Source organism: Kryptolebias marmoratus, linkage group LG15 (assembly GCF_001649575.2).
Source record: "Kryptolebias marmoratus isolate JLee-2015 linkage group LG15, ASM164957v2, whole genome shotgun sequence".
Classification (NCBI taxonomy): domain Eukaryota; kingdom Metazoa; phylum Chordata; class Actinopteri; order Cyprinodontiformes; family Rivulidae; genus Kryptolebias; species Kryptolebias marmoratus.
The window spans coordinates 17630017-17652299 of record NC_051444.1 but is presented as its reverse complement, the minus strand read 5'-3'; the positions used below and the strand labels follow the sequence as shown (position 1 = coordinate 17652299).

Genomic DNA, 22283 nt, shown 5'->3' with positions numbered 1-22283 from the left:
TGATGAGCTGTTCTGTAAGATATTGTATTTTTACCAAAGCACATCACAGATATTACATTTAAACTATTTGTCACTGAGACTTCAAGAAAACCACGTCAGATTGTGGAAAAAAAAAACAAAACAAACCACATTGCACTTCCTGCAATATGGCCGTAGACGTGTGCAGCTGACGTGCCCGAGGTATCGCGCGGCCCTTATGCAACTACCCGGAGACCCCCTTACCCTGACCCAGGAGCTGGAGGTTGTCGGGGCCGGTAATTATAGGTACTGCTTTACAAACTAGGCACATCCATGACTGCTTTTAGTGAACAGTCACACCCATCCCTGGAATTCCTGGAAGAAACCATTACTGGTTTGGCTGTGCCGAAAGGCCTTCTGTAATTATGTGGCCTTTAATTGTGCACTGTTAACACCATCAGATCGGGATGAGCTGTGACCAGGGACTGCTGGTTGCTGTATTTTGTTACAAAGGCCCTTTTCCGAGCGTTTTTGCTCTACAGTGATTGCAGTAGATACACAAATAGAAAAAGGAAAAATGTGGGTTAAAAACTTCAGTGGTCTTCTGTGTGTGCATGCTGGTCCACTCGCATTACTCCAGCCACTCAATCACACACATTAATGGGCAAAGATTAGGGTACATTCTGACCAAACGCTTACGGGGGTTGTCCTTCTCAGCTCGCACCTCTGATCGCGTCATCCGATGGCCGGCTCTGATCCCGTTCCGTATCAGAACCGGGTTGCCTTGAGATTCTCCGCTTATCAGAGGAAGTTGGGTGAAAGCGCCAAACAGCCAGACCTTGAGCTGTGTTTTGGCTCGCATGTGTTAAGGATGCTGTTGAGATTCATAGCCTCATTCAACCTTTCCATCAAATTCCTGGGATATTTCGGTCCTCCCTTGCCAAGCAAATGCACAAAGACGAAGGAATGTTGGGAATGCAGATAGCCCTCTGTGTAGGTGGAGAGGGTCAACAAAATTACAAAGAAAGATTTAGAGTTTTTGGAATCTCTCCGTTAATAACCTCATGTTTAGACATACGAAGAGTTTAAAAATAAGAAGCTTCACGAAAACCTGACAATTTATTTAATATTTATTAGACTGTTAAATCTGAAATACGACTATCGGTTATAATCTTCTGGTAGTCTTCACCGTTCGTTAACTCGCCTTCCCTTCAAAACAACTCAGATAATTACTGAAGTCTCTTCCTGATGCTCTGACTTTTATTTGGATTTGTATGTTCTGCCTATTTGTCTTTAGCGCTTGAAAAATCAAGACAGAATAATTACAAAACACAAACAACTTTCATTAACTGCATATAAAAGACTTTTTGTGCAAAATTTGAACTGTTCTATTTAAACAACGCAATTAAATTGGTCTTAACCATTAATTCAGTACATCTAAATGTTTATCTTTTTTTTGTCTTTGTACCATTTAAAGTGAAATATTCTGTTTAGTGAGTCCTTAAAGCGTCAGGTCGCGCGTCATCTCCTGATGTGTCTGAACCCCTTTTCACACGACGAACAGATCCCTTCGGAGGCGGCGTGTTGAGCATGTGTTTAGGCTGAAGCTTTGAGCCGTTTTGTCGTTTGACTTAGACACAACTCTTGACGAGAGACAGACTTGCGTGTTTTTTTTTTTTTTTTTAGTGGGAGGGTTTCTGCAGCTTTCTTTTGTCTCCACAGAACTGTAGTCAGTGCGATATCCGTCGTCATCTTAAGTCAACACAAAAGCTGCAGGTATCAAGAAACGGCCGATGTGATAGCTCTCCGGTGAACCTCACCCACCCGGTTGTGTGGCTCCTATGAGGCCTTTACGGGGGACCCAAGCATTTGTTAGTCTTGTCTTTTCCAGGTCAGCCTGCAGAGAGATGCCAGAGATTCTTTTTGTCTGTAGTTGCGCTGTAACGTCACTTGATCCGACAGATGTTTGTTCCCAGCAGTGTCCATAAAAGTTCACCACCGGCTCTGTTTGGACTGGCTTAAAGAGAATATCTTTTTTTTTTTTAAGTTCACGACTGTTCGAGAACTGCATGAATGAGAGGATTAGGATTCTTCTAGTCGTCATTATTCAATCAGCGTGTGTTTGTTTCTCAAATGAAACATTGTAACCCTATGTGAAATGCTTCCTTCCTGCCTTTGTCTCGCAGAACAAGCGTATCCAACATTCAAAGCGACGTAGGGAAGAAAAGAAAGGCAATGGAGAGGTTTAGCGCTGCTGTTATATTTTCTGTTTCTTCCGCCGTTAACGCGGCATATCTGCATTTATTTGCATTTGTTGTGAGTCGCTTTAGGGACTGTTAATTGGTTGTGTTGTGCAGTTCTTTGTTTGTAGTTTTTCTGCTGGGTTATTTGTGTGTTCTGTGCAAATGGAGTCAAATTGATGAAGATCCTTTTGTTTTTAGTTTGCTTGGGTTTCGTATTTTTTTGAAAGTGCAATGAGCTCTTCCAGCTACCCTACATATCTCAATGAAAATCAGTGTCACCAATAGTCCCGTCGATCATGGTTGTTCCTAGTCCGATGTGCAATGTGACAAACAGAAGGGTCCTAATGACAACATTAGAGCTTGTCAGTAAAAAGCTTACTGATTTGTTGTTAGATATTGAGCTTACTGTAACTACCAACAGGAAGCTAAAGATCCTGACTTGAGTTGAACACCTCTTCACGCTTGGTGGGAAGAAACAAGAAATCCCAGACTAGTTTTGGCATTCCTGTTCTCTTTACAGTTGTATAAACCCAATGAGTCCTCGTCTAGTAGTTAAACTGATAAATCCATGTTCAAAAAAACGGACCCAAAGATTGTCTCGCTTCCTTCCAGATGCTATACAAGTTTGTTTAAAAACCTAAAAGGCATTGATCAAGTTATTAGCGAAACATTGTGAAAACACTGCTAAGGTTGCACAATGAGATTGTATAACCACAATGCTTCTGGGAAGTCTGCAATTTTGGCATATTGTGTATTTATTTTAGAAATATAGCTATTTGGATTGTTTGCGGATGCTGGCAGCCCAAAGACAAACACTCTTCAGATTGATGGTGTGCTCACTCTACTCTATAAAGAAAACAATAGTTTTTTTTTTCTCTTTGTGTGTGGAGCCCTTTTGTCGGACTGGCCTGACTGACAGTTTGTTTTATTCATTTAACCAGAGCAGCTGACCGGTTTGTTATGATGTCTGTTACCTAAAGCTACTCTGCAGAGTTCAACGGGGTAGTTGAAGTTAGCTGCGTGGTGCTGTTAATTAATGCATCACAACTCTTTTTTTTTTTTTTTTTTTTTTTTTTTTTTTTTTTGGTCGTGCGATTTGGCCTGTAGACGCCACACACACACACACACTCTGAAACACACTTCTGATAACTGTACTTTGAATGACTCCGTCTGAGAAAGAGACGCTGCGCAGACAGATCATTAGGCCTAAACAGATCCGGTTTGATATAATGCTGTAAACACAGAAATGGTGTTTTCTTTTTTTCTTGTACTGGTGCACTTTATCGCCCGGTTATACTGGGATGGCTCTAGGGTGAGAGGAGTTGAGAAAAGAGTGTAAGTTATACCAGACTTGGTGGATTGGACATGCCGACACCAAACCCCCCTCCCAGCATAGGAGAAAGCAAATTTGAGTGTGGAAACTACTCCTCTTTTGTTTTTTTCGTCAGCCACTAGTGGTCGTTTTGAAGCTTCTGTTGTGTTGATTATGACCTGCTGAGTTTGGTATTTTCTCACATTTAAAACGCAAGCAAAAGCAGCATTCTCATATATCTTATATGGCTACTTTAGGGACAAAAAAAGGACGAGAAGTAATAGCTATGCTTCAGACAGAGCAGCAGCTAAAGTACCTTTTTGGACTCTGGTGGAAGAACGTAATCAACGCTGAAGACACTGTTTGCTCCTCAGCTTTGTAGTCTGTAATAAAAAACGCATTGTGGAGTATGTTACACAAGTTTTAGTTTGTTTCTGACGTCTAAAAAGTGAATTATGAAAGACTGTGTGAGATCTATTTGCCTAGCTACAGTAAAGAAAAAAAAATGTACAACTTTTTTTAATTTCAAAGTTTTATTTGTCTGGACATAATGAAAAAACAACCTTACGTGGACCTGTATCGGGTGCTAAAATCACATATAAAACAGTGTTTTGGAGGAACGTGGTCCACCCTTTATTAGCTTCTGTCTGAGAAAGGATTGGAGCATTTCATCCCCTCGACTCGGTTGTAGTTTTGCGGCTGCTATTCGCCATCAGTCTCGTCGAATGCTCCAGTTTGGAAGGAGATTCAGCCTTTGGACAGACGGCCTCACATTTGACTCTCATCAAAATACTTTGCTCCGCAGGTTGTCTCAGTGAGGCTCCCTGGGACTACAACTCAAAAAAACAAGCCTGCAAGCCTAAATCAGTCCTCCAAGACCACTCTTGACGTTCGGTGAAAGATGCGCGCTGATATATTTAGTTTGATTTACTCTGAACACGATGCTACATTACAGGCCAACATCTCCACCTTCGGACTTATTTGTCCAAAGAAGATTCTTCCAACAGTTTTTTTTTTTGTTTGCATCACATTAAAACATAAAAAAAAATACAGCCACCAACATCTGGCTTTTTAAAGCAACTGAAATAAGTTAAATCAGCGTAACGTGTCAAACGACTCAGCGGTGGTCGTGTTCACAAGCTGTGGCTTCGGTTTGGTGTGAACAACATACCTGGTTTCACATGTCCATTTTCAACAAAGGTGATGAGACTGAGGCTGCAATTATGGGTGCGACACTTTTTTTTTTTCCTTTTCTATACGGAAACACATTAAACTGACTCTAATGCCTCACGTGGAGGCTGCCAAACTGACAGCAACATTTAGCTGACACACACACACACACACACAAAAAAAAAGACATTCCTGGCTGGGTAAGAGAGCTGACAAAAACGGGACTGCCTTCAGCTGATCTGGACAATAGTTTGAGTACAAAGAGTGGCACGCCTGTAATTTAAAAAAACAAACAAAACAAAAGTAAAAAAATTGAAAAAGCATCCTCCGAGAGAGGCGATTGGATCTTTTTAGCCAGGGGTTGAATATGAAAGGGAAGCACTTTCTCAGCTTGTTTTTCAGACTGCTGAGTTTGACGTTTGAAGGTGTTGAACTTAAACCTTGAATCCTAACCTACTTGTTGGTTTGTCCTGCTTGAATAAGAAAAAAAAGCGAAGATTATCGCAGTCACCGTGTTTCTGTGCGCAGCAACGTTTCGTTCTCGTCGCACTTATGAAGGGTCCTGAAAACCGAAGGTCAGCAGCAAGACTCGGGTCTAAATGATTACTTTCACCAGCTGAGGAAGTGGAACAAACATAGAAAACCTTTGCAATGCCCAACCAGGTGTATGCTGTTCATTACTGTGCAGCTGTTTTAAGAGTTTTCACTTTTTAACCGTGGGTTACGTTATTTTGTTAAAGAAAGCTGCAAAAGATCAGTTTTGAGGCAGAAACTCTGGAACGTCGCCGCCATTTGGCCAGGGAGAGTTGCGAGTTTCCCAGCCAGCCTTCCCGCTGGGCCGGTCTTGCAGTTTTCCTGGAAGCATGGCACTGTGTCCTTTTGACTCACATCTGTGATCTTTATCTCACAGCCAGGGTGCTTTAGCATGACAGAGCGGCAAAGGAGGGCTTTGTGCTCTTTTTAAATTTATATTTGTAACTACCTGGAGTATTCAACAACTCATCACTTCATTTTTTTTTTTTTTAAATTTGCACTCAAGCTTGGATGGAACCATGACTAATAGGACTCTTTGGGTTCATTAGATTAAAGAAACTTTATTTTTTTGCTCTTGGGCTCCCCCTACAGTTCCACTGTCATGAAAGCAGACCCCTGCTTCTTAAGCTGTCCTTGGAAAACCGGTGCTTCTGAATTTGTTGTTGTAAATAACTGCACAACTGCAAATGTTGTCCACACGCAGTACAGCGGCAATAAAAAGAAATAAAGCGCTGACTCCAGCATATATATGTAATTGCCTGGTATAGTAAACCAACTTGTGCAGTTATTCACATAAAGTACCAGCTACAGCGCACTAGAAGTACTCAGCTAAATATAAATTAAATATGTAATTACCCATCACAACGAACTAAGAGCAGAGCACAGTGATACTTTGTTTTTGTTTGCTTTTTTAAACTGGAAAGGCATTGATTTTTAGAGCTGCATAGTGGTGTGTTGCCTCTCAAGAAAGTCTCGGGTTCACAGAAAACAAAGATCTAATATGTTGAACTAAAAGCTGCCACATAATTCATATTCTTTGTGGATTCACATGAGCAGTAATGACTTTAAAAAACCATATCTAAGTTATAAACAAGAGGGAAGGTAACCTGTTCTTGGCTTATTATTTATTCTCTATATTTGTTCTCCTAAAGTTGCACTCTCCTGCCTAATTTCTGTTGTTTTTATTAAGCAGCTCTCTTTTTTTTTTTTTTTTGCGGGACAGTGAAAGTGCTGGCATCACCAGAATGTAGTCCAGTAGAGCAGGCTCCATGAGCAAGCAGACACTCTGGCACAGTCTGCTGTGTCTGGTAACTTTCCACAGTTCAGACTGGGGTAACTCCGACTGCAGACGTGCGGCAGATTTACCTGATAACTGCTCCGCGTCAACATCCGCTGTCCTCCGTTAGTAAGATGGCGCTTGAGGTCAATCGCTTGCATGTTTCAGGTAAAGCTGACAGAGTGGAGTTGGATGACTTGGGTTCCCACCTAACTACATCCTATCAAAATGTCAAGGATCTGTGACGTGCTGATGATTTTCTTTGGCTGAATTAACGTAGCCGAACCAGTTTCTTTTGGTAAATCGAGCTCCAAACTCTTTTGAGCCTCTCCTAAAAACAATGTGGGTCAGAGATGCGTGCTGTGAAGTGTAACTTGTAGAAATGGCTACTTTCTTTACGCCACGTTGTAAATGGTGATTGGCGAGGATGGCGCCGACTCATCTGGAATATTTCTGCGTGTGCGCATCGGTACTGATTGTGGTCACCTACCTCCTATCTGTGGACGGTGACACGGAGACACGCAGTAAAGAAGACAAACGTCACCAACGACTGCATATATGGCTCACTCATAAGAAAGTTCTCTCATCTGTTACTCCTTTTTCAAACCTTAGGGGGAGTGAATTTCACCCTACATGCTGCACCAAATGAATATTACTACAGGTGTTTAGAGGCTGGAAACTGCAGGTTTTTCTCTTGAGTGGTGAGCAGGTGCTCCAAAGTTATTCCTTTAAAACGATCAGTAAACGCACCGTAGAAAACATCAGCTCCTTCTGGCACCGCACGCCACCAGTGAGGATGTTTTTACTGGATGTGGATGACCCGAAGTTAGCCATTTGTAAAATCTTTTAAGGGCTTTCATAAAAAAAGAAAATGAGAAGAATCACACGAGGGATAAGAAGTTACACGTTTTCTTTATGAGGGTGACTTTGTTTAGGTCTGCTACTCAGTAACATGTGGTTTACGGGTTTCCTTCACAGCAGCGGCTGCTTAAACAGGTCACTAATTTAAATGTATACGATCCAGTAAAGCACGCACTCAGCGACAGTGACATTCTTCACATCCTTTCGGCACTGGATGATGTTTTGAAAATCCAAAGGCTTTTATTACATTTGTGCGCACTGTGTGTAGCGGTGTGCACAGAGGAGAATCAAAGCTGGGATTCATTATTTTTCAGAAGTACTGACGTGCACCGCTGCGCACTCGCTGACCCCTCCACGTCGGCCCTTGCCTTCACCGTCGCTCTGGGTTTTGCGCTCAGGAGGCGGCGGACCGGCGGCTCGGAAACCCGCAGCAGAACTTCCTGTAGAGATTTCGCTCTTTCTGCTCAACTTTCCTGTTGGGTTAGGGGGGGTGGCGACAGCTGAGGCTTTCGCTTTGTCACTTTGCACCAAATTACGGCTTTCTGGCGCCTATGGGAAGAGGTCGGAGGATGAGCCGGAGTCTGAGGGGCTCGTGTGAGGGGTGTGTGTGTGGAGAGAACATTTTGTGCCAGTGGAACGCTGCACTGGTCTCCTCCTGCTGAGCACAAGCAGCCCGCTGAATGGTCGGTGGGACCACGCAGCCTGCAGGTTCTGATTGGCTTCTGCGTCAGCCAGGAGGCGGGTTAGAGGATCATCTCTTGGTTTTTTTTTTTTTTGGCCTGACAAGAAACACCGGCAAATTTCTTTAATTAGCATTTTATACCTTTTAACTGGACATGAGAAGCAAGTTAAATGTAACGAAACAACATGTAGCCATCAGATTTGAAAGCATTCTTCTAACAATTTATTTTATAAAATAAAAGTTATTAACAGGTTCTCTTTTTTGTTACAATGTGTCATATTCTGAAGTTAACCTTGTTTGCAGGCAAATTTCCTCTGATGGATCTTCTAATAAACCTGCAGCTTTAATGCTGTTTTACCTTTGAGTAAATCCAACTTCCTGTTTCTATTATTTACCCTGGCACTCCACTTTATTCTGCATTAGTTTAGCCATTTCAAACCCAGTAATAGAGGTCATTATGAATATAGCTCCCACATTTAATTAGAGCTAGCCGTGTGCATCTCTTGAGTCCGGTTGCGGAGGCAGCGAGTTGCGGTTCTCTGTTTTCTCTTTAAGTCTTCTTTAAACGACCCGTTTTCTCCAAACTCCCCTTTGAGCTCAGCTCCTGACCCAGCCTGACAACGTGACGTATTAAACGTGACCATTAATTGTTGCATTCAGTTGTTTTTGCCCCGTGTGTCTCTGTCTCTTTTATAGAAAACAAACGCTCTCGTGCGGTCAGTTCCCCGTGTTTCCTTCACGGTCTGTGTTAGTTTCTGTCTCGTCTGAGCCGGCCAGCTGACGCTTCAACGTTCATGTTCAACACACGAACTGACAGTGAACACACGTGAGAAGCTCACCTGGGTGATGATGGTTAAGGTGTGCGTGTCGGCTGTGAAAGCGAGCTTTTGTTAGCGTGTAACCCCACCGTGCCCTGTTTGAATTACTGCGGGGAGAAAGGACAACAGAAGGTGCGGCTCCGTAGCGTGCACTTGTCAGTGCTGGGTTCTTCTTTCACCTCGCCTCAGTCAGAGTTACAGCGTCTTTTCATTTCAACGTATGCCACACCAGCTGGAGGTAATATCCTGGAAACCCCCCCAAAAAAGCGGCTTTTTTAGTTTATTTTTTTATAAATCTAGGACGTATCTCATAAAGCACTCTGCTAACTAAAAGCCTAGCCGGACTACTTGCTGCGTCTGGTTTTGTTTGCTATATTTACATTTTTAGGCCAGATCAACAATGTGCTAATGACTTTGTGTGGATTGGAAGAGGCCTCCACGCCCTCCTGGCGAGTGGCTTTTGGCGTTTTCGCTCCAGCATCGGCTGGCGTGCACGTGGTGGTGATGTCGCTCATTCTCCCCTAAATACAAATCATTTCCTCTGGGCTAAAGGTCACGATGACACGCCAGCAGTTCACTCAGGCCGAGGACTGACTGCTTGCATTGGTTTGTCATTGCGGGACGTGGATGTGCTGTCACAAGAACGAGGAACGTGTGAATAGTTTTTCCACGGTTAATCCATGTTCTGATTTTTTTTTTTTTTTTGGAGGAAATGTCCACCAGAGTCTCAGGTTCTGCCTTCAGAAGACTTGTTTTATTTAACATAAATTAAAACATTAAAATATTCAGTAAATCTACAAACTGCTTGACGTTTTTGTTTTTAAATCAATCAAAAATCAAACTAAGAATTTACAAACTGTTTGTTAGTACAGTACAGGCTGTTACTAACAAGAACTATATATATAAATATTTAGTTTTGATGTTTTGTGTATCTGTGACGATGCTAAAGTAAAGCTGCTGGTTTGGAAATTCAAGTAAAATTTATTACTCTATAGCATTTTTGGAGGAGTCTGTGTTCAATTAGAATAACTTTAATTTGTATAATAAAGAGTTATACATGGTCAACTTTATTGAAAATGTATAAAAAAGTTAAATAAGGCTCTTTGATTCACAGTTACTTAACTTATAAAAGGTAATTTAGCTCACTAAGAGAAACCAATTATTAGTCCTGCAACATGTTAATAAATGTCTGTTGAAGAAGTAAGAAATCAGTGTTTTCTGTCTGTCAGTTCTGCCCTGAGTGAGACAGAAGCTGTTTTCATATACTGTAATCATCAGTATGATGGTAACAGGTAAATTAATATGTTTCCTTTAGTTGGTTTGGAAAAGAATAAACTGGCTTCATGATCTTGTCAGAAGGTGGCAGAGTACAAGATGAGGAGGAGTTTTCATTAGGGTTAGTTTATATCTGCTGGTTTATCAGCTGGTGAGACTACTAACTTACGCAGTCATAAACAATTTTTTTCTAGATTTGCTTGTTGCATAAATCTTTTGCTTTCAGGGTTCTTTAAGCAGCAGGGTGAAAGTTACACACCGCTGTTAACGAGAGTCGACCATAAAATACTACTTCCCAGTTGTTTACGACATTTTACATTCTGACGCATAAATAAAGAGCGCAGCCCCAGGCGTCTGTGTGAGCTCTGCCTGTTTGGAATCGCACGCCGACAGAAGCAACTTGATTACTGTTTTTACAGCCCTTGAAGCCCAACATGTAAAGCTTATTTTTACTTTCTGTGTCATTGAGAATTCCCCATCTCTCTCTGTGTCGTTTCCACCAGAGTGCCCAGAGAGGTGCGGACGGCAAGCGTGCACGGCGGCGGGCGAGTGCTGCCACCCCCAGTGTCTGGGCAGCTGCACACTGCCCGGCAGCGCCGCCGCCTGCGCCGCGTGCGTGCATTACTACCACGAGGGGCGCTGCGTGGCCGACTGCCCCCCGGGCACGTACAGGTTCGAGGGCTGGCGGTGCATCAGCCGGGACCTCTGCTCCAAGGTCCTCCTCTCGGACTTCGACACCTTCGTCATCCACGGCGGCGAGTGCCTCCCCGAATGTCCGTCCGGGTTCACGCGATCCGCGGCCAACAGGTGAGTCACAGCCCGCTCCGGAGCGGGCGTCAAGCGGAACGTGCGCCGGCGTTTCATCCGGCGTGCATTCACCGCCGCTCTTCTGTCCCCAGCATGATGTGCACGGCGTGCGATGGCCTGTGCGACAAAGTGTGCGAGGGGAAGGAGATCGACTCCATGGACGCCGCCCAGTCTCTCAAAGGCTGCACCGTCATCAAAGGCAACCTGCAGATCACCATCCGCAGAGGCCGTGAGTACAGCAGCGTTTCGCAGCAGCGCCACGCTTATTACCGGCGGTCCTGCTTCAAGGACAGCCGGGGGGGGGTCACACTGTGCGGGGGAAATTATGACAACAAATGCTGGTTACTTACAGAAAGTTAACGGCCTCGGACTTCCAAGTGAGGGAAAAGTTCAGAATTTGGGAATCAGTTGTAGCAATTTTTTTTACATTTCTGGTCATGATTATCGTGACACGAAAGTAAACAAGGCTGAGCGGTTTCAGCCCGACGTGACTGGAAGGCGTAACAACATCAGTGTGTTTGTGTTTGTGTGTGTTTAGATGACATTATGGCCGAGCTGGAGAGTTTCACCGGCCTGATCCAGAGGGTCACGGGCTACGTCCGCATCACGAACTCGCACACTCTGAGCTCCCTGGCGTTCCTCCGCAGCCTCAGACACATCGACGGAGAAAACCTTCTGGAGGAGTAAGTTCAACACGGCACACAGAAAACCCATCTCTGGAGTTCTAATCCATTAATTAATGTAAATCACAGCAGCTACAGCTGAGTCACAGCCTGCATCTGTCTTTCTGGTTTGTTTTAAGGTCGCTAGATAAACAGAGTACTGTAATTCCACAGAGATGTGTACAGTACAAGAAGAGCTCGGGAAAACTTTATATTTTCTGTGTGTGTTTCTTTGCCTTCTGCTGTGAATGTCTGCAGTGTTTGAAGCAGACATGCTGAGCCTTTCTGATCATTTTTAGCTTTCCCCCTTTGAGTCACGTCTCCGTCATCAAACTGATGCTTTCTTGCAGTAATTTCCAGCGGAGGTTAGACTTGCAGTCACATTAATGAACAGATGCACAACAGTAGTGGGTCAGGTTGACTTTTGATGAGCTGAAAATTTGAATTTTAAACAAATAGCAGCTTTGCATTCATTTTTTTCCTCACTGTTTTTACCTACAATTATTAGCTGCAGCTTCTAGTCAAATGAAAGACAGAAACCTATTTATTATTTCTTTAAATATATTATAATGTAGCTATAACTTTAAAAAGACCAAAAATTGTCAATTATGTTGAGGAGTTAGACACTAGAGAACGTGTCTCCAGGTGGTATAAGATGATGCAAACTATACCTTTAAGGCAGTCTGACACGTTGTAAGAAGACTCGGGTGGACTTGGGTGCTATATCTCGCCGGTCCTGTGTCAATATTCTGTTGTCATGGTTCTGTCCGTCACTTTCCCAGCTGCGTCGGAACATAACCTCGACTTCATGCATCATCAGCTTAAAAGTGACCATTGTTTGATTAAGGCGTGAGGGATGTCTCAGGGTGTACTCACACCCAACACATTCGGTCCGCCTTAAACGGACCAGAGTCGTTTCCCCCTCCGTTGGTCCGGACCTTTGGTGCAGGCTGGACCGAGACCCACTTTTTGAGGCGGTCTCGGTCCGCTTCCAAACGAACTCTGGTTTGAATACAGACCGGCCTCGACGCGGACCAACTACAGGAAACATGCGGCTTTTTTGGACTTCACGGGCCACTGTGAGTAAAGGTAGCAAATGTACTGAAATACCTGATCCTTCGTCTTCTTCTGATTAGCATGTTGTGTGTCAGGACATGCGGAGCAACTCGTCTCCTCTGGGTCGCAGAGCACATTTGCCGACGCCGTTCCAAAAAACAGAAGCAAAACGTCACAAAGGCGCCGTTGAATGAGCCGCTCTCGAAATTCTAACCGTGTCGCAGTTGTACTAGTAGCTCAAATGTGCAGGACCTCCGTCTTTCTTTCTTTCTGGGTCTGCGCTCTATCTCCTCCCCCCTCCGTAATTTCTGTCCAATAGGAGCAATGATCGTCATTACAGTCCGCTTCTTAAAACGGCACAATGTGAACACAAACTGCACCAAACGCAGAAAAATAAATTCTGCTTTTTTGTCCGGACCAAACAAGCGGACCACAGGACGGACCTTTTAGATTCTTTGACGAGCAGGTCTTTAGGTCGACTTCCTCCAGACACTGAAGAATTGTTTTATTATTTTAGCAACATGGTTGATAATTGAGTAGATTATAGTAAACAGGCAATTAGTAAGTATATAAATTTAGTTTTATTTAAATAACTGAACCCAGATGTCCACAGGTTCACTGACAGCACTCAGAATGTAAAATGAACCCGTCTCAAAACAAATGACTGCCTTCTTAGGGGGTTTTCACAAAACTCAGGATTACGTCTTTAACCCCCGAGGCTACGTGAGGGAGTGTACCTCACGAGGAGACACCGAGTGAATTCTTGAAAGGGGACCAATTTTTTTTTTTTTACAGCTAGTTTTTCACTAGTTTTTTTCCCCCTCCTTCTCTTTTAACTGCTGATTAAATCTTGTTTTTTTTTTTAAGAGAACTTGCTGATCAGAGAACCGCGGGGTGCAGATATTTGTGAAAAGGTACCAAAGATATACAGGGGTATTAATAATTTCTGGAATGAATTAATAATAAAGGCTTAAAAGCTGTGAAAACTGCAGTCTCTTTGAAAAGAACCCAAAGTGTTTTTTGCCATATCTGCATTTTTTATTTTTCTGTTGCAGTTCTGCTGCTCGAGTTTAACACTTAACCCCCCCAAATTCACCTGCAGGAGGTGTTTATCAACTGTGCGCGGTCTAAGACAAATTCCTTGGCATTGTTGGAAAGATCTCGTATCGGATTCGTGTGCCACTCCCAGCCCCTGAAAGCAGCTTCGACTCCAGTGGTGTCTGGAAAGATTTTTGCCAGGGTCACGCAAGGGGCCTTTGCTCCCTCCTTCATCTGTTTGTCTTTGAGTTCACAGGAGTCTCACTGTCCCAAGGTCCACATTACAGTCATTCCTTGATGTCTGGGTGTTACCTAGTGACTCATAAATAAACTCTCTTCCAGTAAAATAAACCGAAAAGGCTTCATGTTAATCGGATTTGTGAGGTGATTGTTGTCCTGCTGCCAAAACAGCCCTCTGCTGTGTAGGTTCCTTAAGGTTCGGGGCTACATGTAAAGGTCTGATGGAGGAGTAAAATGACTGCATTACACTGAAAATAAAATAAGTGGGGGAAGTTGTCCTGCAGCCCAGCGTGAATCACTATAAACACCATCTACAGGCTTACACAAATGCAGAGTGAGGCGCTGTATTGTTGACCTGTGACCCTTGTCTCGTCTCTCCCTTCAGCGTGTATTCCTTCTCAGCAAACAACAACCAGGAGCTGCAGTATCTGTGGGATTGGAATCAGCACAACCTGACCATAAAAACGGGAAAGCTCTTCTTCAAAGGCAACCCGAAGCTCTGCATGTCCGAGATCCGCAAGATGTGGCACAAGACGGGCGTCCAGGGCCGCTTCGATGAGACGGACTTCCACAAGAACGGCTACAGAGCCAGCTGTAAGAGTCGAGATGGGGGGACTGGGGGTCCGAAACCCACAGCCGTTTAATATGCTGTGTCTGGTGTATATATAGTTTAGAGGCAGTTTGCGAACACCCCTCTCCGAGCCGATTTCCCCTCTGAACCATATGTCAGTATTTATTGCTTCACACTTTGAACAAGGCTAATTGTTGCCCAATATAGCGCTCATATTGAAGTACTCGAGCCACGTTGTCTTCCTAATCTTTGCTGTCCCCCGCAGGCGAAAGCACCATCCTGCAGTTCACGTCCAACAACACCAGCAGCACCCGGATCAAGCTGACGTGGGAGCGCTACCGACCCCCCGACTACAGAGACCTCATCAGCTTTGTAGTCTACTACAAGGAGGCGTGAGTTCCTGCTTCCATGCTTCGCCGCCGCTTCCTTCTGTAAACGCAGCAGCTGCTGAGCAGAGCTGGCGACAGCAACTTCCATCCCCTTTGTTATCAGTTTGCTTTAAAGGCGAGAGTCTATTAGTGCTTCATCCCCGGCTATTCAGTGTGTTTGAGATAAGTGGCCAACTCTTCGGTTTTTGTTTATTTTTGTTTTTTGTTGCGCAGACGTGCAAAGGAAAGACAAATAAATAAAAAAAATTAAAAATCCATACTTCAAACTAAAGACTGACCGACCAATGTGGGTTGTTTCAGTGGCCAGTGCCAATCTTGAGGAATCAGGACAGCAGATAGTGACTGTACAAGTCTGATTCTTTATTTTTGACCCCTAACTATAACCTGATGTTGTACACATAACTATTGTTCCCTGAAGGAGAGGAACGAGGTACAACACATGAAATATGGGACAGAGGTTAATACAGCACACTTAGTGCGGCACCCAGCAGTAAGAGCTGGCCGCAGCGCAGATATCACTCACAGGTACACCTTTAAACAGAGCCCAGGATGTTGCTACACCCCTGGTGGGCTGTGCTCGCACACCATGAGGGATTGGGAGAATTAGCCTCCACAAGAATTAAATAGGTGTAAACTTTATGGTAATTATCAGAACTTACTGCTGTTCAAAGATGGACAGTTAGATATGACCACTTTTTTTTTTTTCTTTCCTCCCAGGCCGTTCCAGAACATCACGGAGTTTGAGGGGCAGGATGGCTGCGGCTCCAACAGCTGGAATATGGTGGACGTGGAGCTGAGGCCGGATAAGGAATCGGACCCCGGGGTCCTGCTCTCTGGCCTGAAACCGTGGACGCAGTACGCCATCTTTGTCAAAGCGATCACTCTCATGGTGGAAGACAAACACGTGCTCGGTGCGAAGACCAAGATGGTTTACATCCGCACCAGCCCATCTGGTACGTGGGGATTCTTTCACTCGAAACACGTTTTAGTGTTTGAGTAACTAGAAGGTTCCGCTGGAAGGCTTGTCAGCGTTTCTTTATGACGTCGCAACTAAATAACCAAAAGTTCAATGTTTTTTTTTTTTTTTTTCCCCCACCCTATGGCTCATCATTTGAAACTGCAAAGAGTAGTGATTGAAATGTCCCACTATAAAACGGGACACCCCTTCATGAAGCGATAAACCATCAGTTGTCAACAACTCCTCTTATAGAAACATTTGCGGCATCAGCGCTCCCATTTATGGTGTGGATGCTGTTTTTCTTGCTTTCAGCAGACTTGAGCGTGAAATGTTTTTCATGTTTGTTAAGGAAGATCGACAGCAATGCCTTCCTTAAAAAAAAAGGCACTGAAAAATCTCCATTTGAAGGGCCAGACAGCTTTACTCTTTTGCACCCCTGTAGGAATAGGGCTAAGAGGGTAGGGGGAAGGAGTTTATCGGGATTTGGCCAACACGTTCTTCATTGTTGTTTTTGATAATTTAATGCAATTATGGCACTGCCATTTAGTGCCAAACCAGGTTTAAACCGGTTAGGTTTCACATTCAGCTAACAGCATTTTTTTACATTAAGAATAAGCTACTAATGATTTTAAAAGGTTCACTTTTTAAGCCTCATATTATCCAGTTAAAAAAAAACAGTGAGCATTTTGACATCAAGCAGATTGGCTTGCCATAACTAAAGAACCCAACCCAGTCGTTCCGTCCAGTTTGTGTTGTTCTGGATGTTCACAGCTTCACCTGCGTGTTTACCCACATTTGACACAATTATACTGCTGCAAATAGTGCTCACATCTTTGCCTGAAACAAATTCCCCTCTTCCCCCTTTGGCTTAGCTGATAGTCTGGTCAGTTGTTTGAGTCATTACTGACCTCTGGTGTCTTCTATAGTGTATTACATCATTTATATTAACGCAGTGTTTCTTTAACATTTCATTGTAACACAGTGCAGAGCGTAATGTTTGACATTAATGTCATTTATGCTTGCATGAACGGCTCGGCGTACCTTACTGTGCAGAAACAACCTGTGGTCAGAGGCTATAAGTATGTCCAGGAGCAGCCAATTTCATTACCTTGATACTAACAGTCTCACCAGAACGTAAACAACAAGCACATGTTCTCATCTGGGATGATTTTGTGAAGACGGTATGAATCTAAACATGACATGGAAAAAAAAGAAAGAAATGCATTTAGAAATAAACACAGCTGCAACTCTAAGGCTTTCTGAGCTTCCCCCCCGATGTACAAGACTGTAATTCAATTAGGTTAAATGGAGGACTGCATCAAATAAATCCAGCTGCAGTGTAAAGACATCGCAGCGCTGTGATGTCAGTGAAACGCAGCTGCGCTGGCAGACGGTGCATCCAGCGCTCTCCCAGCAGTTCCTGGAGTTTTGTCTCTCTCTTTCAGCGCCCTCCATGCCTCAGGATGTGCGAGCGTATTCGAACTCGTCGACTCAGTTGGTGGTGCGCTGGTTGCCTCCCGTCTCACCCAACGGGAACCAGACTTACTACTTGGTGAGGTGGCAGCAACAAGCTGAAGACCGGGAACTGTATCAGCACAACTACTGCTCAAAAGGTAACCGCACCCCGGTCACAAGCGTTCACGCCCACGAATGTTTCCAGCTCTAAACTGCGACCTGCTGCAACGTCTCCGAGCAGTTACATCACTCCCTTCCTCCCCCAGAGCTGAAGATCCCCGTCAGGATTGCTGCCACAGGCGTCGGAGACCCAGAAGAGGACACAAAGCCGACCAAACCAGACCCGGACGGGTTAGATAAAGGCCCCTGTTGCCCGTGCCCCAAATCAGTGGAAGAGCTGGAGGCCGAAGCTGCCGATGCTTCGTACAGAAAAGTCTTTGAAAACTTCCTGCACAACACGATTTTCACACCAAGGTATCTGAATACAAGCCATCAATCAAATACGCAGGCTGCCCTAACATGACCAGAAATGATCAGTTCCTTTATATCTTTTTGAACAACCTAATTCTACCATGTAGATATAAAAACTAAAACAACTTCATTTTGTCTCCTCCTTTCCCTCCCATGTCCCTGAGGTCCAGTGACCTTTGACATCTGCATCACATCGTCTCTCTACACAAACACATAAATGCACATCTCTGTCCAGTTGATGTAAAGTTAGCTTTTATAATATGTTTAGCAGAAACAGAAGACATAACAGGATGTACTTTCTTCTAAAGATCGACATCAGGGGTGGTGTGATCCTTGACAGAGAGGCTCTGAGCCATGTCTTCATGAAATACATATACAGTACATACATTCCCAGTGTTCCACCTCTGTCCCCAAAGAAAGGAAGCTGTGACTTCCTTCTCCCTGACCCAACATCTCCCCTATAATGCTCAGGATTTGGGCTCTTTCTCTGGGTTTTATTAGGACTTTGGGAAACTCAAAGAGCTGCATTTGCATGAAAACAAACAAACAAACAAAAATCTTTCAAATCTTTGTGTTTTAACACAAAAATCCCAAGACAAGATGCCATTCAGCTGTGTGCCGTTAGTGCAGCAGCACCCTTGAATGGCTGATGTTTATGGTGTGTCCACAGTCCTACAGAGATCTGGTCATTTCTTGTTGTTTTCAGACCAACTGTCAAAGATTTGCTTGTTACTCAGCGGGACACTTAGGTCTGAATGTTATAACAGCAAAACACACCTGAGATATGGCAGTCAGTGCGCTTGTTAACATTGGAGCTGAAATTAAAAAGGAGGGGTACTTCATACTTTTATTTAAAATTTAAACTGCATTTCTTCCCCCTGCATTCATCCCTTTTGGTCCTTTTCCCCTCCAGGCCACCAGATCGGCGCCGCAGAGATCTGTTCGGAGTCGCCAACTCGACTCGGTCTCGCCGTCCCCAGCCGTCCGCCAACAGCAGCTCCGTCCCCCCCCTCCAAGCCGCCGGCAACGGCAGCGCCGCCGACTACACGGAGCGGGAGTACGACTTCGTGGAGCAGCCGGTGACGGATCGGGAGCTGCAGATCTCGGGCCTGAAGCCCTTCACCGTTTACCGCATCGACATTCACGCCTGCAACAGACAGGTCCAGCGCTGCAGCGCGGCCGAGTTCGTCTTCTCCAGAACCAAGCCCGCGGGTTAGAGAAGAAAATATCTGTGTATCGTTAACAGTTTCCGACTGGCACCATCCCAGGCGTTTCATTCTGCTGAAGGTTTGGTAACCGCAGCAGCCTTTTCCAACTCTGTGTTCTGCAGAAAAGGCCGACGACATCCCGGGCCCGGTGAACTGGGAGGGACACGAGAACTGGGTGTTTCTGCACTGGCCAGAGCCCCCCCACCCCAACGGGCTCATCCTCATGTATGAGATCAAGTTTAAACTGGCTGCAGAGGTAGGGCCACATCTGTGTCACTTATTCTGCAGCAACATCAGAGAGAACTGCTCATTTTAAAGGCAAGCTAAAAAGGAAAGGGGAAAAAAAACAGTTAATAAAAGCAAGACACCACAATGTCTTACTCAATAGATCTGAGGAAGACATTGTGGCCACTCAGCTCCTCCATTAACCGGATTTAAAACTGATTCGTTTAACTAGACAACCACAAATGAAAAACATGTCCTCCGCTGTTCGACTTGTCTTGTTTCGCAACCCAGCCTTTGTCTCCGTGTTTGTGTGCGTCAGACGGAGAAGCACGAGTGTGTGTCCGGACAAGTGTATCGGACGCAGCGGGGCGTCCGGCTGTCCAACCTCAGTCCAGGAAACTACTCCGTCAGAGTGAGAGCCACCTCGCTGGCTGGCAACGGCTCCTGGACACACCACCTGCACCTCTACGTGGCTGAAAGTAAGACGCACGCGCTGCCGAGCGCTGAACGTTTACCGAGAACACACCGGCAGGCATGTTCATCAAAGTGTTTTTGTCCCACAGGATATGAAAACGTCTTCTACACTATTATCTTTGTTCCCATCACCGCCGTCCTCCTGATCTGCGTTCTGGTCACGATACTGGTGGTTTTCAAGAAGAAAAGGTGCGTGCACATCAGTTTGTTTCTTGATCTAAGAAGAGGGGAATCTAGTGTGTCTTCAAAAAGAAGCAAAATATCTGGGTTTAAAAAATATAAAATGAATCTACCTTATCAGAGAACCTTTGACCTCCGTAGAAACTGACAGCTGATAGGAAAAGTGCTAAATGAATGTCAGCTGTGGGCATATTTCTGTCTTTTTTTTCTCTCCAGCTTGAACGTTTTGCTCATTGTTGGTGTAATCCAGATTTAGTGAATCCACAGCTGATTGTCTTTGTAGTTACAGTTCATAAAACTTGGGAGCAGATGAAGGTGATATTTCTGATTGGTATCACCTTGTGTACCATATTTTCCGGACTAAAAGGCGCACTTAAAAGCCTTCAATTTTCTCAAAAAACGACAGTGCGCCTTATAATCCGGAGCACCTTATATATGTAAGAATTCGTGATGTTTTAGTACAACTTTGGTAAACTACAAAGCCGCACCGCTTGCAGCATTAAGGCTCAGTTATAGTCGCGAAGAGCTCCGCGCACAGGCCTGAGTGAGCGGTGTAGGCGTTTATACTTGACGCTTATGTTGGTGCAGTGTTCTCCGAAAAGACGGGGCTTTTGTTTCGCTTAATGTGCCTTATAGCCTGGTGCTCCTTATATATAACAAAAGTTTGAAAATGGACCATTCATTGACAGTGCTTCTTATAATCCACTGCCCCCTATAGTGCGGAAAATATGGTGTTCCTTTTATTATTAAGTGCCTTTTTATGTAAAAACAGCAACGTTTTTGATTCCTGTTTTAGCTATAAAAGATAAAAAAAGAAGAAATGAATGTGTCTTGTAATAAAAAATCCTTTTGTTCTGGTTTTCAACAGGAACAGTGACAGGCTGGGGAAGGGAGTCCTGTACGCCTCGGTCAACCCTGAATACTTCAGCGCTGCAGAAAGTGAGTGTGTGTGTGTGTGTGTTGTGAACAAAGTAGGAACTGTCTGTGAAGATGTAAAGGTCCGTATTAACACAAAGCTTGTGTTTTTTTTTGTCTGTAAAGTGTACGTGCCCGATGAGTGGGAGGTGCCCCGGGAGAAGATCACATTGTGTCGGGAGCTCGGCCAGGGCTCGTTCGGCATGGTGTACGAGGGCGCAGCCAAGGGCGTGGTGAAGGACGAGCCGGAGACGCGCGTCGCCGTCAAGACGGTCAACGAGTCGGCCAGCATGAGGGAGAGGATCGAGTTTCTGAATGAGGCCTCGGTCATGAAGGAGTTCAACTGCCACCACGTGGTACGTCCAGACACGCTGCCAGCTGCCAGACTAGTCGGCCTCGGGTTTATTCAGCATCATGACAAGCAGCCGATCAGGACGGATCAGCTCTCTGGGCTGCTGCGTGCGAGACGGGTTTTTTGCGTTTGACGCAGCTTCTTGTGTTGGTCGCAGGTTCGTCTCCTGGGCGTGGTGTCTCAGGGCCAGCCCACCCTGGTCATCATGGAGCTGATGACGAGAGGAGACCTGAAGAGTTACCTGCGCTCGCTGCGCCCTAAAGAGGTACGGCTGCACAGAAATCAGGCTGTCACCGTGTCCTCTGCTGTCCTCTGCTGTCCTCTGGTGTCCTCTGGCTGTTTCTGCAGCCTCCCGCTGTCCTCATAATGTCCCGGAGGACTCGCTGTTTTTCACGTACTACTGAGCATTCAGTTATTTTCTGTTACTGTGCATCCATTTCCTTATAATATTCACATAACTTATTCTAAAGTTCAGTACTAAAAGGCGTGGAATTTAGTTTCTGCTTGTGTGTGTGTGTGTGCGCAGCAGCAGTTTTCGAGCCTATCTTTGCCCCCCCTGAAGAAGATGCTTCAGATGGCGGGGCAGATCGCCGACGGCATGGCTTACCTCAACGCCAACAAGTTCGTCCACCGAGATCTGGCCGCCAGGAACTGCATGGTGGCCGAGGACTTCACTGTCAAGATAGGAGGTAAAGCACCTGTCAGATATATTTAAAATAAAAAGAGAAGTCCCAGAGAGTTGGACGAGTTTCACTAGAGAACGTCTTTTTGTGCTTTATGGATCCAGACAACAAACAGCAGTTATTCCAAGGAATTTTAAAATCTTTAATTTACCAAATGCAGCGAGTGTTTTTATGGACATTAACCGTCACTTGCTTCTTGGGGGTTCACCTGTGTGTGTTTGTGTGTAGATTTTGGCATGACCAGAGACATCTATGAGACAGATTACTATCGAAAAGGCGGCAAAGGTTTGCTCCCCGTGCGCTGGATGTCACCCGAGTCTCTAAAGGATGGCGTTTTCACCACCAACTCTGACGTCTGGTAGGCAGGCTCACACACAACACAAACCCAAACGCCACCTCGTTCTTTGCTTCCTACGCTTCGAAACGGTGCGTCCTGAAAGCCCTCGGTGAGAATGAAACGTGCTCTCTTC

General features: G+C 44.8%; 1 protein-coding gene across 1 annotated transcript in view; it reads left to right on the top strand.

Annotated features, from left to right (window-relative positions):
• Nucleotides 1-22283, top strand: part of igf1rb (insulin-like growth factor 1b receptor) — a gene marked incomplete in the record, with an annotated part of 42544 nt that overhangs the window by 14407 nt on the left and 5854 nt on the right. The window contains 17 exon segments of the mRNA XM_025008706.2: nucleotides 10633-10936; nucleotides 11029-11165; nucleotides 11475-11619; nucleotides 14318-14526; nucleotides 14769-14895; nucleotides 15610-15845; nucleotides 17296-17463; nucleotides 17572-17779; nucleotides 18690-18988; nucleotides 19107-19240; nucleotides 19529-19688; nucleotides 19773-19872; nucleotides 20732-20802; nucleotides 20905-21134; nucleotides 21288-21395; nucleotides 21657-21819; nucleotides 22042-22171. Of these exon segments, the coding sequence (XP_024864474.1) occupies nucleotides 10633-10936; nucleotides 11029-11165; nucleotides 11475-11619; nucleotides 14318-14526; nucleotides 14769-14895; nucleotides 15610-15845; nucleotides 17296-17463; nucleotides 17572-17779; nucleotides 18690-18988; nucleotides 19107-19240; nucleotides 19529-19688; nucleotides 19773-19872; nucleotides 20732-20802; nucleotides 20905-21134; nucleotides 21288-21395; nucleotides 21657-21819; nucleotides 22042-22171 (2929 nt within the window).